The following is a 16,028-nucleotide window of genomic DNA, read 5'->3' on the forward strand; positions in this document are numbered from 1 at the left end:
ATCTGCCAAGAGGAGCCCAGCTTCCTCCCCAGTTCAGTAAACCCCACCTTCCTGGGAAAGACGGAGGGGGTTGTCTGAGCAGTGAGCGGTTTACTCCCTGAGCATCTTGTGTTGGGACCCCAGAGACCAATGTGGTGGCCCCCCGGGAGGCCGTCTCAGCAGCAGTGGATGAATGAGAAGGCACGTACTGGGGCCACAGGACAGACAACCTGCTCTTTGGGACCCTGGAGACAAGGAGCTGGGATGAAGCCACAGAGACCCAGATGAACAGTCAGAAATGCAGGCAACATTATTAATGGTTTAGCAAAGACATGGAGAGAATGAATGAGCAGAAATGACAGGAAATCACTCTGGGGCCAAGAGCATTCTGCTTCTTCACTAATGACTCGGGAAGGGGGCTGGGAGGAGGGTGTTAATTGGATGTGAGAGACTGGGGGAGGGGGAGTGGAAAGTGGCAGCCGGGATGGGGGAGGTGATCTACAATTCAACTAGGCTGGAGCAGCCATGTCCACAAACAGTGCCATGCACACAGGGTTTGAAGGCCAGGTGGCTCACAGAGGTCGACACGGCCAGGGTGGCTGTTTGGCTGTGGACGGGGTCATGCAAGTCTGGGCACACCCCCAGCACGGTGGACCCCACCTTACCTGCGCCTCACCTCTCCTGGGAAGCTCTTTGCACAGTTCTATGGACATGGGTAAGACGGAAGGGAGAAGAGCAGGGGTTTTCCAACCAGGAACCCCAAAGCAAAGGGAAGCTGGAGGAGACACTCCTGCCCAAAGGTGTAGAGTTATAAACAAGAAGAGTGAAAGCTAGAAGCTGAGTCTACCCAGGGGTGCAGTGGGTCTTAGGCTCAGTTGGAGAAGCGAGAGGAGGAAGGCAGGCAGAGCTGCCAGGAGCTGGGAGCCGTCAGATGCCTGGAGTGGGGCAAAGGCATCTTCCTGGCTGGGGGCCATTAACGGGTCCTGGCAGTGAAGACAGGGTGGCAGGGGAACTCTTGTCTCTGTGACACTGGTGTCTCCTAAAAGAGCTTGTTGGACAGGCTGGTGCCTGGCTGGATCAGCAGGGCTCCTGTCTCAGAGGCACTCGTCTTCTCTCCATAAGCCATCGGGGAGTGCGTTTCATAGAGCTGGGGTCTACTTTATGCTTTTGTCAGGGGAAGAAATGATGAGACGTACGCAGAGTTAGTGAGGCGGCCGCACAACGCGTGGCACATACAGCAAGCGTTCCCTAAGTGTTGTGGGATGAATGAATTCAAGGGGAGAAGGGAACAAAAAAGAAGGCGACAGTGTACCCCATGTGTTCTTTCTCTTTCTGTAGATGTCCTCATGTGTCCCACCAGCACACACATATACAACAGTGGCTACTGACCGGGTTAATCCATTATGTGGTTAATCGGTTACCATCTATGACCCTTGTAGCAGCCAGCTCTCAGTACCAAGGAAGCCTGATACCAAAGCAGCAGCTTCCTCCCACCCGTTATCATGGAATCACCAGAACAGTCCAGATAACACAAGGTCAAGGGAACTATGAGGAGAAGGATATTTCAGGGCAGGAGGCCCTGGTGTTAGGCTGGTGACTCTGAATGAGTGCTGGGAATGCTGGGACTACGTGGAAGAGGTCCCAGCTCAGTTGGCATACTCCTTCCACGAAGTGACGAAATCTGCAGAAACCAACCTGCGACCCCGTGGACATTTAATTCACACCATAGCAGGGAGCACCTCGAGCACACTTGACCAGCAAAGCACCAAGTATGGGAAGGAGGAGAAAAGAGCTGAGTCTCGCTGTGGGGGCCTTGACATGCTGTCGCTGGGACTAGAAAAAGGTTACAGCCATACTTCACTTGTAGGATGTGGGCTAGCAACCATAGAATTATCCCAAAGGAAGAGAAGCTACTGGGAAACAAGCCTAAGTTCAAAAACATAGGGAAGAACATCCTAAAAGTCAGAGGTAATAATCAGGGCCACCATTTGGTGGGCATTCAGGAGGGGCCAAGCCTCTGCTAATAGTCCTCTCTAGATATCATAGTCATGCTTAATCCTCACAACAAACCTGGGGGGTACCACCTCCATTTTCAGCAGAGGGAACTGAGGCTCAAGGAAATGCATGGACTTGGCAAGGTCACAAGCCAGTTATGTTTTGGATTCTGGACCATTTGGCACCAAAGTGTGTACTCTGATAGTTATACTATCTCGTCTCTTTAAAGATGGCTACCCCATCTGTCCCTCCTTCTGACAGTCAGCTTTGGGAGCATCAAACCAAAGAAAACCCAAATCCAAGGGTAAAAGAGGTGAAGGAAAAAGACATAGTATCTTGTTGAGCTGCTCTGGTGAACCTCTTCCCCTAGGCTAAATCTCATCCCTCCCTGGTTTCTAAGGCCCAAGCTGGAGAGAGAAGCTGGGCTGGGAATTAAGAGGTTCCAAAGGCATTTCAACTGGATTCTTAAGGCCATGGAAAGCTTGAAGAGGAGTCAGGGTGACATGTGGTTTCATTAAGGGATGAGAAGCTGAATCCAAAGGGGAGGTTATGAAGAACTGTGGTCAGCTGCAGCAGGAGGGATTTACATGAAAATTGATGAAGAACAATCCAGCTGGTGGCTTTGGGGGCCACTGTCCCCAAGGGAAGGTGGCTAATTTCTTTCCCTGGAGTAGGAGACCCAGGAAGAATCTCCAAGACAAAGGTGATTACTCTCTAGGACTCTGCATGGTAGAGGATGATAGTCTCCTAGGGTCATACGATCTCACCCACCCTCTTAGAGATGGGGATTCAGCCTGTCCAGCCTCATGATGCTGCTCTTATTCTCCCTGATCTTCAGGGCTGGGGTTGGACCTAATATCAGATCAAACTCAGAACCCAGACACCAAAGCTCACGTCAGCGGACTCAGGAAGAGCTTCCCACGTGGGCCCCTCTGACCTCTAGCCCAAGGACTGTCTGTCCTTTCCTGCTCTCCCTGGCTCATGGGTGGGATCATGGGTTTCCAGGGGAATCTGGGCAGCAGGGAGACATCAAGATATGACACTGCCTCAGCCACCTTGGCTTTAAAGGGCCAATGAAAAAATGTCTTACTCAACTCCTATGAGAGGAAAGGTCAAGATTGCTGAAAACCTGAGTTACTCCCCTCTGTTAAGCACTGTGGGTTAGCGGAAGAGAGTCCAATGCATCAGATGTATCTGAGAACCTTTTCCAAAAACAGCTTTTAGGGGCAGCTGGATCCCACATTTGCTGCTTTCCATTCTCAGAATTAAGAACTGGGCTTGGATCTGTGGCATCTCATTCACCTCTCTGGCTCCAGGAATGGCTGACGAAACAATCCCAGAAGATAAGAAAAACTCTCTGTCTAGTAACATTTGATACCCTCCACTGTCAGGAAATCTCTCCCGTAAGTCTAACCCCAACCCCTCATGCAATAGTTGGAGCTTTTTTCTGATCCAGGTCTCAGCAGAGCTGAGGATCTGAATAGCTTTCATTTCTCTAATCTGCCCTAAAGTCCCTCTCTCCATAGTAATTTCTTCCCACAATGGTGCTCGCTGAACCCCTTGGCTTCTCTTCAAGTTCTCTGTGTCCATCTTAACTTCAGTCAACACTAAACCATTCCCTTCAATACCAATACTGTCGTAACACATACTAATCATTGATGTGTCTGACACCATGCTAGCGACCTGGTTATTCTTCATGACAACCCTACGGGGCAGGTCATATACCCATTTTACAGATGAGGAGATTAAGGTTTTCACACACTAAATGACTTGCCCAAGGTCACTCAGAAGCCTGCATTTAATTCGAGGCTGTCCACCTCAGAGTGCCCACTCTTCTCTTCCTTGTTTCCTTGCCGGGTGAATTCTATGTGGCAAGCTACAATCTCAGACCAGCTGCCCCCTGCCACTCAGCAGGTCCGGGGACATCTGGCATAGGTTCAAAGGATACTAAACCACTGGAGAAATCACTAGAACAAAGTGTAGTTATGGGGTGGCCCTATCGCTACAAGAGACATGCCATATTTCAAAGCCAAGCAGACAGATGCACTGGGCATTTTTCACTGCCTTGTGTCTTAATGTCCAGCCCCGTACTCAGAAAGGACCTTATCTTCCTTCCTTCTCACTTTCTGTTTCTTTCTAGAAGCATTCAACCTAGCTGCCCTTTGTTCAGCATGTGTCTCACTTTGACTTTATATCCCTTCCAGCTGGCTTCATGCTTGGGTCAGCCACATTCATTCTACCCTGGATCGAGGAGAAGGGGTTCTTGTGAGTTCTTGTGAGTTCTTGTGAGCTTTGCTGGATTTTATAGCCCTGGATGGTTCTTAGAATGCCCACGCATTCACTTGTAATCACATCTACCACTGGCCACAAAATTTAAGTGGCTGGAATCACTCAAATTTATCCCATTGAGAAAATAATTCTACATGCTTGTTCCCCTGAATGGTTTATCTAACACAAAGGAGGCGCTTGGACCAGATGGTCTCTAAGGGACCTTCTGGCTCTGATATACTCTAGCTTCAAGAATACTTCCATAATAGATTACCTGAAATCCAATTTAGAGAAAGGCACATTCCACACCAATGCTCTGGGGCTCTTGACACAATGGTGGTTGGCCCCATTATTTTGAAAACAAACAACGTCCCTGAATCCAACAAAGATCCCCTGCCTCCTTGGGCAGTACATCTCTTTGGCAGAATCTCAGTGTGGCTCTAGGGGCTTGATGCCAAGTTAGAGCCTTTGCCTCTCTCTGGGGCTCTCCCTCCCTCTTCCCCTCCCCCACCCCAGACACCGATCATTGTTTATATTAGCACATCACAATGCAGACACTTCCTATCTATTGGAGGCCACAATGCTGGCCCTGGGGACCTGCAGCCTCAGCTTCCGAGGCATAACTGATGATGGGGGCCAGCTGCCTCGCCAAAGCCAGCAAATGACTGTTCCCTCTGGCTGCTCAAGGAAAACAAGACATTCTTGAGCCGTGGTGGGGGGGCAGGGACTCAGGTGTGGAAATAGCCAATTACTCTACTCATCAGCTGAGCAACCAGTTGTGCGATGAGTTAGAAATATGCCTCATGGAAACTGTTCCAAGTGTGTAGACAGCTGCGCACTGGATTTGTACACGCCACCGGAGGAGAGAAGCAGCCCAGGCAACAGAGACCAGGCATGGCCCACCTGCATTTATACTTACCTTCAAAGAGAACTCAGAGCTGGACTCTTACTCATTTTTCCCAGAGGGATTTTAAAGAGACATGGGGCTGGTGAAATGGTACCCCCAGTAACTAAGGTTAGATTACAAGGTAGGCAGGTCACATCCAGACATGTACAGGTTAACTAATTACATCACAAAGCTCTCTGCATCCTTTAAACCGCTAACAGGAACCAGACTCCCTGCTTCTTCCTCACTGTGTGGACTCCCCTCTCCTCAGATATTCTCCATCCATCCACCACAGATTCATACGTTTCTACAGGACCCTCCAAGAAGCTCTTTTGGAGTCCTACCCTGGTCTGACCAACCTGTCCAGATTTCAGCAACTGGCGGCTTGCCTGTTCCCAGAAACCAGAGCACCACGTGAGCTACCTCAAACTCCCACACTGGCCACACCGTCCTCCCGGAGAGCAGTGTCCGGAAGGGGGCCCCTTGGCACCCTGGTCTGGCCGACTGTCAGCCCTGCCACCCAGCATGAGTTAATGAGACACGGTATCAGTCAAGTTAGGCAAACTGGGGTTAGGACAGGCAAGGTTACTCCCAAGGTTACCGCGGCGACTCACCACTATACATGTCAGGGTGGTTTCTTAAGGACGAGTCATTATAGGGGTTGTCTGCAATAAACAAAAGAGGGTGAGCAAACAGGAGGCCACGGACAGCTCATGGAGGCATAAACAGGGAGAGAACAACAGAAATGCAAAGCCACAGAAAACAACCGGGGATTTTGCAAAGGAAAGACACAGCATATTTGGAAAGGAAATGTGCTTGGTGAAGAACAAGCAACATAAAGCAGCCCAAAAAAGGGAAGAAAAGGTTAAATCCTGCAAAAGAAGGCAATAATAAAAGAAATTTCTTTTTAATGAAAGAAATTAGGCTTGACCTTTAATGGCTTGATCCTACTGTATTTCAAACAAATGAAATAAGGATTAGTGGCATCCCGTAGCCGTCTTTTGAACAACTTCCCATCAAAATCCTCAGTTCCCAGGACTCTGGATCAGGCCAGCTCCCGGGGCAGCTAAAGAGAAAGGAGTGTGAGTGAGCCCTGAGGAAAAGAGCAAAGCCCTCCCTGAGCAGAAGCTAAGGTGCAAAGGTGGGAGGTCAGTGAGAGAAGACAGTCCAAGAGATATAGTTCATCAGCTGAGAGAGAGGGACAGAGGGGCCCTTGGCAAGCGCCCCCGCACCCCCACCTGACCAGTGGGCACCACCCTGGTCTCTGAGATGTCTCTGGTGGAAAGAGCGTATAGATTAAGCTGGAGATTCCGAGCTCCTAGACTGGCTTGGGCTGAAGTCATTCCTTAAGTAGCAGACGGGTGCCTTTGGTTCCAATGTTAGGTAATTAAGACCGCTGGGCATTTAATCCTCAGTGAAAGACGTTTTGGAATAGGGCACTTAAACCTGCCAAGGCTAGGCTTTTCATTCTTCTACCGCCATCCCCGTCCAGCTACTGGGTTCAAGTTTTGATGGTACCCACAGCGGGTGGGGGGCGGTACAGCTGAATGGAAGCCAAGCAGACAGCCTTGAGAAGCCGACCTGGTCCAAACAAGCGCCTGAGGGAGGCGAGGTGCTGTGCCAGAATATTTGCATATTTGAAGACAGATCAACTCCTGTTAAAACGGATTGCAGAGGCTGTGCGCACTCTTTGCTGGGACCCCTATTGCTTCCCAAATGTGCTTAAAGCCTGGTAGGCAGATTTGCATTATTCAGAACTATCCCTTAAGATGGGGTATGTTGTAAGACCGAGCCTGTTTGGGAAGTCAGCTTGGGTTTGTCTGGTGCTAGGGGTGGGAACCAACCTGCAGTAGAATGGAGAGGCAGGGTGGCAGAAGGGATGAGGGGCTGAGGCCGCACTCAGGAGGGGACATCCCTCTCTGTGGGGAGGACAGGGGCACACAGCTTAAAGGGCCCTGGCTTCATGCTCCTAAGCTCCCATGCCACCAGGTGAAATAGAACTGCTCTCTTTCCAGAGAAGTGACCCAAGTTTGGAACTGATCTTACAGTTTGTGGATTCTGCAGCACATCTGAGCAATTCAGGGAGACTTTCTGACTCCTAAGAGTGCCACTTAGATAGCAGACATTAGGAGGAAGCAGGGTTAGTGCTCCATGGTCTGCCTCAGGAGAGACTCCTTCTCCCTCACCATGGTCACCAAAGGGACCTGTTCTGGCATGGGCAAAGTGGGACAGGCACATCACCTCTCTGTGAGGCTGACTCCACTGTTTGTCTTTGACTGCATCCCAAAACAAATTTTAAAAATGGTTTCAGATCGCCCAGCGTTTTGTATTAGATATCTTTCCCCCTGGCCCTTCCCTAAATGTAGGTAACGCACAATCAGCCATGATGAGATTGGTGTCTTCTCCTAAGGGGCAAACTGACGGAAACGCGCGGTGAGGAGAGACTTGGAAGCTGTCCCAGCTTGGCTGTTTTTCCTCCCACCCCCAGACCTGGTTCTGAAGGTACAAGAAAGAGCCTGTGTCCTCTCCAGGCAGGAAAGCAAAGAGAGCACAAGTGTGCTATTTTAAGCAACTGTACCCAATTCTGGGCTGGCTCAGATGCCCAGAACTTGCTCCTGGCCAAAGCTGCCCCTGGGAGAACTCCAGGAAGCAGACAGGGCTCTGTTCCCATCACCTGGGGGGGTTCTTGGCATTTGGTGGAAAGAGTTTTCAGTGGAGTAGGGGACCCAGAAATGAAGCAGAAACAAACAGCCCTTACCTCCTCTGGTAGACAAAAGGATGTTTCTGGAAAGCCCGACTTCTAAATGTTGCTGAACATCTCTAACTGCCTAATTCCACAGAGAAAGGCTCTTTAGCACCTCCACCTTCCTGCCTCTACCCTGTGTGACCTTGAGGGCCTCTGCCCAGGACCGCAGAAGGTCACCTGACTCAGTCCCCAAACAGGAGTCTGACTTTAAGCATCACACTGGGCAGGCAGAGGAAGCCAGGTGATGGCACTGAGGACCATCCAGGGATTGGCTCAGTGAGCATCCTGCTCGATGCTCCCGCCGCCTTCACTGCCCCATGCTGTCACCCTGTCCTGGCTCCGGAGGCCACTCTGAGGTCCTGGGCAGACCACACTGTCCTCTGCAGCTCAGCCAGCTGGCAGGGGATCCCTCCTGACGTGTACTGAGACACTTCAGACAACCCAACTTTCTTCTCCAAGGGTCCCCTCTGGGCCTGGGTCTGGAATAGGAAGGCTAGTGAGGGGGCAGCAAAGTAGACTGAGGCTGGGTCTACTGCCAGGAGCATGCGGGGGCTTATCCCGGGTTTTCCAGCCATCCTGTTGGTCAGCAAACTGTGGGCAGCCCGACTCCAACTCAGAACAGTGCGTGGGGAGCTGCAGGAGCGGGGGTGCTGGAGGAGGGTAGACGGGGTTCCGAGAGAGAGAGAAGATGAGAGGCGGAAAGAGGCAAGGAAGAAGGTGGGAGGGAAATAGAGAGGAAGGGAGTGAGAAAGCAAAGAGAAGACAATGAAAAGGAGAGGAAGAACTCCCACACAGGAGAAGGAGAACAAGAAGGAAGCTGCTTCTTGTGGGTCCACCTCAATGCCGGGTGGAGATGGAGTGTGGGGCTGGGGTTCTCGGCACCACCTGCTTCCATCACTGGCAGGGGCAGCTGAGGAAAGAAGACCAGGCCCCTAGCTGTCCTGAGTGAGGAGCAAGCTCCCTTGGCCTTTCCCCGACGCCCCCCAAGAGGCGCGTGGGCTCGGGGAAGCCGGGGTTCAGGCCCTCTTCTCCAACCCGGGGCAGCTGTCAGTATCCACATAAGGCCCTTTGCTTGGCTTCCCCCACAACCATCACTGTCCCCAGTGTGGAAAACAGCATCCACAGCTGAGTCACACAGACCAAGGTCTTTTGGGGGTGGGGGGCTCCTCTATAGAAGGCCTATTACAAATCCATGGTGCAGACGAACACAGCCCCTTGGAAATCAATGTCCTAGGCAGGCTGAGGACGTGCAGCCAGAGCTCCAGGCCGGTGGGGCCCCGGCAAGGAGCATGTCTGGGAACTGACTACTCGCTTCTCTCCTCTGCGAGGCCACCCACGCTATCCTGGGTCAGGCAATGCTGACCCATTTGGTACCAGCCAAACAGAATACGGAAATAAAAATGAAAACAAATAAAACAAGAACATAGATCTCCAGCTTGCAAATGTAGTCATCCCATGTGGTCCGGCATCAAACACAGTTTGTGTTGGAGTCCCTGCTAAAGCGGATATTCTGTCCTGTGGCTTTGTTTCTAGAAGTACAGACTACCAGGCAGGGACTAGATGACCACTCAAAGCAGTGCTGCTGTGTGTCCCGAGCACCCGGAGAGCAGAGGGAGGACACGGAGGCCAGGGCCGTGGAGGCAGGCTCGGGCTGGGCTGGGGATGGCTGCCCTGTGGGCCAGGTGATTCGGACTGCCCCAGAAGCTTGAGAGGCATTGACTCAGAGTAGGACCGAGTTTAGCAAGGCTTCAGAATCAAGCGATGTGGTTTCAGAGCCGCTGAACGAGCTCAGGCCTCATAAGCTGGAAGGATTTCTGGGTCAGCCTCGGGGACAAGGCTGCCCCAGACCCAGGTACCCGGGGCTCCTCGGGCTCCGTGGGCTTCCGCCCCTGGCTCCCAGCCCCGGGCCGGGACCTGCACTTACTGGTGAGGACCTTGAGGGTGAAGGCATTCTTCTGCTGGATGGTGTGCGTAAAGTGGAAGCGTGCGTTGCAGCTGTAGTCTGTCTGCATGTCCTGCAGCATCACGTTAGAGAAATACAGGTCGCCGTTATGGCCCTGAGAGACGCGCTTGTCTTGAGTGATGGGCTCCATGGCTGTAAGGAAGCAGAGGTACAGATGGAGATTAGCGGTCACAGTAACAGGAGTGACGGTCGTGCTTGGTCTGGCGACTGAGCACCAGCAGCAGAGAGCCAGGTGGGGCCAGGAGTAGAACATGATTTCCTCTCATCCTCTCAACTCTGAAGGAGGGCTTATTCCCATTTTACAGATAAGAAAGCAGTGGACTTAACTTGTCCTGGGTTGCAAAAGCAGTGAGAGAACAGGAGGATTTAGATTCGGACCCGCCTGCCCACCACGCCCATGGCTCCGGGACCAGACTTTTCTAGCTCCTGTTCGCATCACACAAGCTCCGACTGGCCCTGAACCGGAGGGAGGGAACACAATCCTTCAGATGCTCCCCAAGTCAGGAGTCAAATTCACTTGTTTTCTTTTTTAAGCCCTCACTCCCACCAGGAAAGGGAAAAGCACTGCCAATTATAATTGTAAGATACATACTAATCAATGATGCACACCATCAATTTTAGGACGCTTTCTACTTTTAGAGATGTTAAAAGATGAAAATGGTGTTTTTTAGAATTAATGACATCATGGGAGTGGCAGTGGGTACGGACTACATTTGAAGCATCAGATGTCAACTCAAATGACCACGTCTGCAGGTTATTCGACTTGTAAAAGCATATTTGTCAGGCTGACTGTTCCTTGCTAACTCCTTCCCATCCCCCACAACGGTTTATTAAATCACCATTCCATAAAGTGCAAAGTTAATGATGCCATCTTTCTAATGAGGGGCTGGGCAGTTCTTCAAATGACTTATTATCAAAGATTTCCTGCAGGCCTACTGTGTGCCAGGCACTGTGCCCGGGATTGGTGAAAGGGAAATGAGTAAGACAGTTCCTGCCCTCAAGGAGCCTTTGGCCTAGAAGAGGCGGTAGATAGAGAAATCGTTGCTATGCAGTGTGGTGAGTGGGAAGGGGATGAGCTGAGAGGAGGAGCACCGAGTCCCTGCCAGGGGGCCCTGAGCTCTACCTTGGAGGCTTCATGACACCAGGCAGAAGAGACAGGGGCCCTAGGAGGTTTCCAAGCAGCAGGAACAGTGGGTGCTAAAAGTTAAGAACACGCAGCCGGGGCAGGGGTAGGAGAAAGGCCAGGGAGGCAGAGGGAACTAGATCAGGAAGGGAAAGGAGTGTGGACTTTGTCCGAGGTGATGGAGGAGCCAGTAAACGGCGGGGAGCATATGAATGAAACGATCAGATGTATGTTTTTAGAAAGACTGGGGAGACCAGTTATGGATGATTACTGCCACCTAGGGAAAAGCTGATGGTGGCCTACACTGGGGAGATGCCAGTGATGATGGAAAGAGGAGGGGCATGAGATCTGCTCAGGACGCAGCATGGACATAAGCTGGTGACAGGTGTGATGCAGGGATGAGAGAGTCTGAAGAGTTAGCAAATCAACCAACATTCCAGCCTGTGGCCAGGCAGCCCTTCCCACGCACTTGCACTGAGATGACAAAGAGAGAGACAATGGGTGAGCACAAAGCCGCACTCTCTGCAAAACAGCTCACAACCCTGCCTCTTTTGGAAACAGGCTGGTAAAAACTCAGGGATGGACGGATGACTGATGCTAAGCAGCAGGCAGATCTATAGACTGACCGATGGATGGATAGACCAGAGGTGGGGGTGGGGGCGGGGGGGGCAGGTATGGAGGAGAGGGAGGGGAAGCCAGGAATACACAGACAGCTAGCAATGCTCTAGGCCCCTTTATAACACGCCCCCACTTATTTTAATTGAAAACAGGAAGAAACTGAGGTCCAGAGTGGTTAAATTAATCTCCAAATGCCCAAAATGAAACAGGACAAGCTCTCAGTGATGATACTCTGTCCCCCTGCTACAAACATCCTGTCTCCCTGTCGCTCCTTCATCAAAGGTTTCATTCCTGTGCTCCTCTGTCCTAGAAAGGCAGCACTTAGTAAATCCAGACGGACCAAAGATTAAAAGGAGGCTTGGTGTCAACCCGCCTTCCTCCTCTTTTCTTTTCTCTTGCTCTTCTTCTTCATCATCACAAATATTACTCAGCACTTATTGTGAGTCTGGTTCTGTTATAAGCACTTTGGATGTATTAACTCGTTGATCCTTACAATGATCCTATTAGATAAGTACAATTATTAGCCCTATTTTTTTCCAGAAAAGCAAACTGAGGCCCAGAGATGTTAAACAACTTGCTCAGGATCACACAGCTAAGAGCAGCTGGGCTAGGAAATGAGCCTGAGTCACCTCTCGATGTGTTCTCAGCCATGTGGCCCCCTTACACCTGCTTCTCACAAGTCAACGTCTTCCAACCTTGGGCAAGGCCCTCCTATTTAGTACACCGGCCCCACTCCCTAAGATGAAAGCAGAAATTGAACACCGGGCCCCCAAGACTTACAGCTGCTCATCCAGAAGATGACTGGGGATGGAAGTCCGGGCGGGGGGTTGCACTGGAGCGTCAAGGGAGCGCCTTCTTGAACCACGACAGGGTCTAGGTTTTCCTTGGGCCACAGGGGAGACTCTGGGGAGAATCAGATGGAAGATCATGAAGTGAGGGTGATGGAGGGCAAGGAGCAAGGAGCTCGGCTACAGGCAGGCATACAAGGAGGAAAGGCAGAAGGGCAAACAAGAGAACAAGGGAGCGGGCGGAGAAGGCCCGTGAGTCTAGGCCAGGTGCAGCAAGAGAGGGGAGGCCTTCTGTCTAAAGAGATACATCTCTCCAAAGGCTCCTCTCCTTCCTCTCCTCCCGTGCCCAGAGTGTCAGTGCAGTTGTTCAAGACTCTGGCTTGGAAGCCTCCTTTCCAAGGAATCTTTTTGAGCAGGGCGAGGCGTACTCCTGCTCAGGGGCAGGAAAGCAAGAAAGATATGCAGGGCACCAAGGCACCCATTGGCCAAGGACAGGGGTGGCCCTTCTGGAATGATCCTCCAGGCCTCCCCGCCCCATGCACCCAGGAGCAAGGCATGCCAGTCCCACCGTGTGCCACTCACTGGACACCTGCAGACGGATCCTATTGGATAGGGCTGTGCCAAATTTGTTGCGGGCGAAGCACTGGTATTCCCCCTCATATTCCTCGGGCCGCCCCCCGCTGCGGAAGTCGATCACCAGGGTCCCAGATCGCCTCCTCATTGACACTCGGGGGTCCTTGGCGATGTTGAAGAACCTGCTGTTTCGAGTCCAGTGGAAGCTGTGGGCAGTGGGGGGGATGGAGGGGAGAAGCAGGGGCAATAAGGAGGAACACGCTGGGCTCTGGGTTCCAGGCAAGAACCTCAGGGCCCTGGTCCCTGGCCCAGTCCCAAAGCCACACCTCCATACCACCCTGGTTAAGTGGCAGAACTGGCTGGGAAGCTGGATAAAATGCAGAGTCCCAGGTCACAGCCACAGGTGAAATGTGAAACTCTGGGGGCAGGCTCCTGACATTAGAGCTCTTACCCAGCAAAGGCTGGGAGTCATGGCTGTGAGAGGTACCCAAAGAGCCACTGGGGGTTTATGTTCTTTGCAGGAGCAGGCAGGGACTTTGAGTTTTTTAAAAATCCAGCGTTAGCTGCAGCTTCCCCCGCAGGGCATCTCAACCTCCGACTACGAATGCAAACCCAAATTCATATTTCACCCGAGCCAAGCACATTAGGGAGTTAGCTCTGGTCCTCCTGTCTCCTTGTGTGAGAGCTGACTCTAAAGCCAAAGGGCAATGGCTCAGGTTATCTGCTCAGTGGGTGCAGAGTATAAAGCAGTGGCCTCACATTATAGCCCAGGAGGGGCAGCTTTGAAAGAGCCAGCAGCCTTCAAAAGGTCCCAGAGGTGAAGAGACTAGATCTCCCTTTGCTTCCGGGGGTGGGGGGGGATACATCTGCAGCGGCCCAGGACATAACCTTAAAAGAAGCCGGAGGACTAGTGGCTGCTCAGTGTCATGGAATCATTGTCCCTGCAAAGGAACCACGGTGGAAAGGACCAAACTTCAGAAGGCCATCTATGTGCTGCCTGACCCTTCCAGGTGACCCTGCTTCTTCCAGCCTGGATGAGAGAGGCCCTGCTTGTTCTCAGGCTCATGCAAACTGGGTGGGGGGTGGGTAGAAGGAGGCTACCACACACCCGAGGTTCCGCCCTGCCTCGTTTCTCCTGACAGATGCCCAGCACGGGGTCCTGTCATGTCTGGTCTGAACGGTCCAGCCTGTGGATGCTGCTTTGAAGGTGGGGGACAAATAGCAGAACAATCTCTAGATCTCCAGTGTCTTTTGTTTGGTAGAAACAAACTGGCCTAGGGTGGGGGGCGGAGGGGGGCTGTCAGAGGTCTGGGTTTAAACCCAGGCTCTGCCCCCTTTCAAGCTGGGTGACTTCGCAAAAGTACATAATATCTCTGTGCTTCCATTTCACTTCCTCTTCACGAGGACATGGGTCCGTCTATGAAGGGCAGCGAGGTGCTCTCACGAGCCAGTGAGGAGCAACACTGAACTCAGCCTGCACACTGCAGGCCGTCGGCTCTTGTCTGCTGACGCCTCATTCGATGCTGATGTGCTCACAAGCCGAGATGTGCTCAGAATGGAAGACTCAAGTTAGCCAGCAGGAGGAACTTCCTATAAGCTAGGCATGGGGTGGGGGGATGTTGGGGACATAAGGCATTGGAAAGAATGCGCGACACCAACAGTCAGAAAACTTAATCTCTAGTCCTGGCTTCGTGGTGTGACCTTAAGCCACTTGAGATTTCTGGATCCCAGTCTCCTCATCTGCTAAACGTCTTAGTTCTCTGAATTGTACTTTCCACCAGGTAGGTATCCAAGAGATGTCTGCTGGATAATTTTAATTTTCCAGCTGCTTCAACTATGCTCAGAGCCAGGGCCAGGACATGGTTTCAATACCTCTTCAATACCCGCACTCTTTGCGGGGGGGGGGGGGGGGGGGCTTGGATTTACCTGCCAGTGCACTCACCTGGGGGCAGGGTTCCCCTTTGCTTCACACTCAATCAAGATGTTATCACGGGGATCCACGATGTGGTCCTTCACTGACTGCTTGGTGATGGTTGGGGGCTGGGATACTGCAACAGCACAAACGGGGGGTGGTCAGGGCTTCGGGGCCCTGGCTTGGGGAATGGCTGAAATGAAGAGCTTCAGGAGCCACGTGTCAAGCAGGCAAGCAGGGGGTGGGCAGTGCCCCATGCCAGGGACCCAGCTCCTTAAACCAGGCCGCAGGAAAGGGGGTTATGTTAAGGACTGAGCGTAAGAAGAATCCCTTTAAGATCTCATGGAATCCCTATGAGAAACTTCTGTTTTACCCATTCTTATATCCCAATGCTTAGTAAATGCTTAGTGCACAAGAGTTCTTGAGATACATTTATTGAATGGATCAAGGAACACAAAGCAGCTAGCTTTCCAGAACCCAGTGGCCAGGATGGTTCTGAGCCCTGGAGAGTCAAAGGATGGCCAAACTGCGGTGAGGCTGGAGCTGAGAGGCTTACGTCCCCAGGGACTTGTCTGCATGCCGAAGAGCCAGCTCCTCTCACTCTTGGCCCCCATCTCTGATGTTCATGGTGCTCCTGTGCCGGCCACCAGAGCATGGGGAGCCGCGGCCCTTCTTACCCACCTGCTCTTCTGCCGTTCCCAGCAACAGGATGCTCGGGGTGAGCCGCTTCCCTTCCCGTGTGGCAAGGGGCCACACTACAGGGGCTCCGGAGTCAAGAAGCCCCAGCAGGCAGGGTGGAGAGGCGGTTAATCCCCCCCTCCCCGTATCTCCTCACTTGACCTTCTCCCGCCCCTCCTTGCTGCCCTCCTACCACCCAGAGGCACGAGTGCAGAGAGGTGCCCGGGGGACTTACGCTCATTCTGAATGCTTGCTGTTAGTTCCCGTGGGTTAGCATTGCGAGGGGAGAAAAGAAGACATTGGTTATAGGTTATTGCATATGACTACTCGCCCGGGTTGCTGACGCCCCAGCCTGCGGGGAGAACGCTGAGGCTGGCCTGGGCAGGGTGCGGTGCCTGGGCTCTCTGGTCCCGGCGGCAGAGCTCAGTGGGACAGCCACACAGAGGGGGGACAGACCCAGCGAGTGCTTTGTGGAGGAGGTGACACCTCCACAGGGAGC

The 16,028-nt window shown here is 52.3% G+C and overlaps 1 protein-coding gene across 8 annotated transcripts in view; it reads right to left on the bottom strand.

Annotated features, from left to right (window-relative positions):
* NFASC (neurofascin) overlaps window positions 1-16,028 on the bottom strand; it is a 181,656-nt gene that overhangs the window by 50,870 nt on the left and 114,758 nt on the right. For 6 of the 8 annotated variants that reach the window (XM_035010235.1, XM_035010232.1, XM_035010231.1 and 3 more), the window contains exons 4-8: window positions 14,882-14,987; window positions 12,949-13,145; window positions 12,359-12,481; window positions 9,799-9,969; window positions 5,743-5,793 (exon numbers count right to left, since the gene is read on the bottom strand). In XM_035010235.1, the coding sequence (XP_034866126.1) occupies window positions 5,743-5,793; window positions 9,799-9,969; window positions 12,359-12,481; window positions 12,949-13,145; window positions 14,882-14,987 (648 nt within the window). The remainder of the gene's footprint in view (window positions 1-5,742; window positions 5,794-9,798; window positions 9,970-12,358; window positions 12,482-12,948; window positions 13,146-14,881; window positions 14,988-16,028) is intronic. The other 2 variants (XM_035010233.1, XM_035010237.1) reach the window with 1 other exon arrangement.

This window comes from Mirounga leonina, unplaced genomic scaffold (genome assembly GCF_011800145.1).
Source record: "Mirounga leonina isolate KUSES-001 unplaced genomic scaffold, KU_Mleo_1.0 Mir_154, whole genome shotgun sequence".
In the NCBI taxonomy this organism is placed as follows: domain Eukaryota; kingdom Metazoa; phylum Chordata; class Mammalia; order Carnivora; family Phocidae; genus Mirounga; species Mirounga leonina.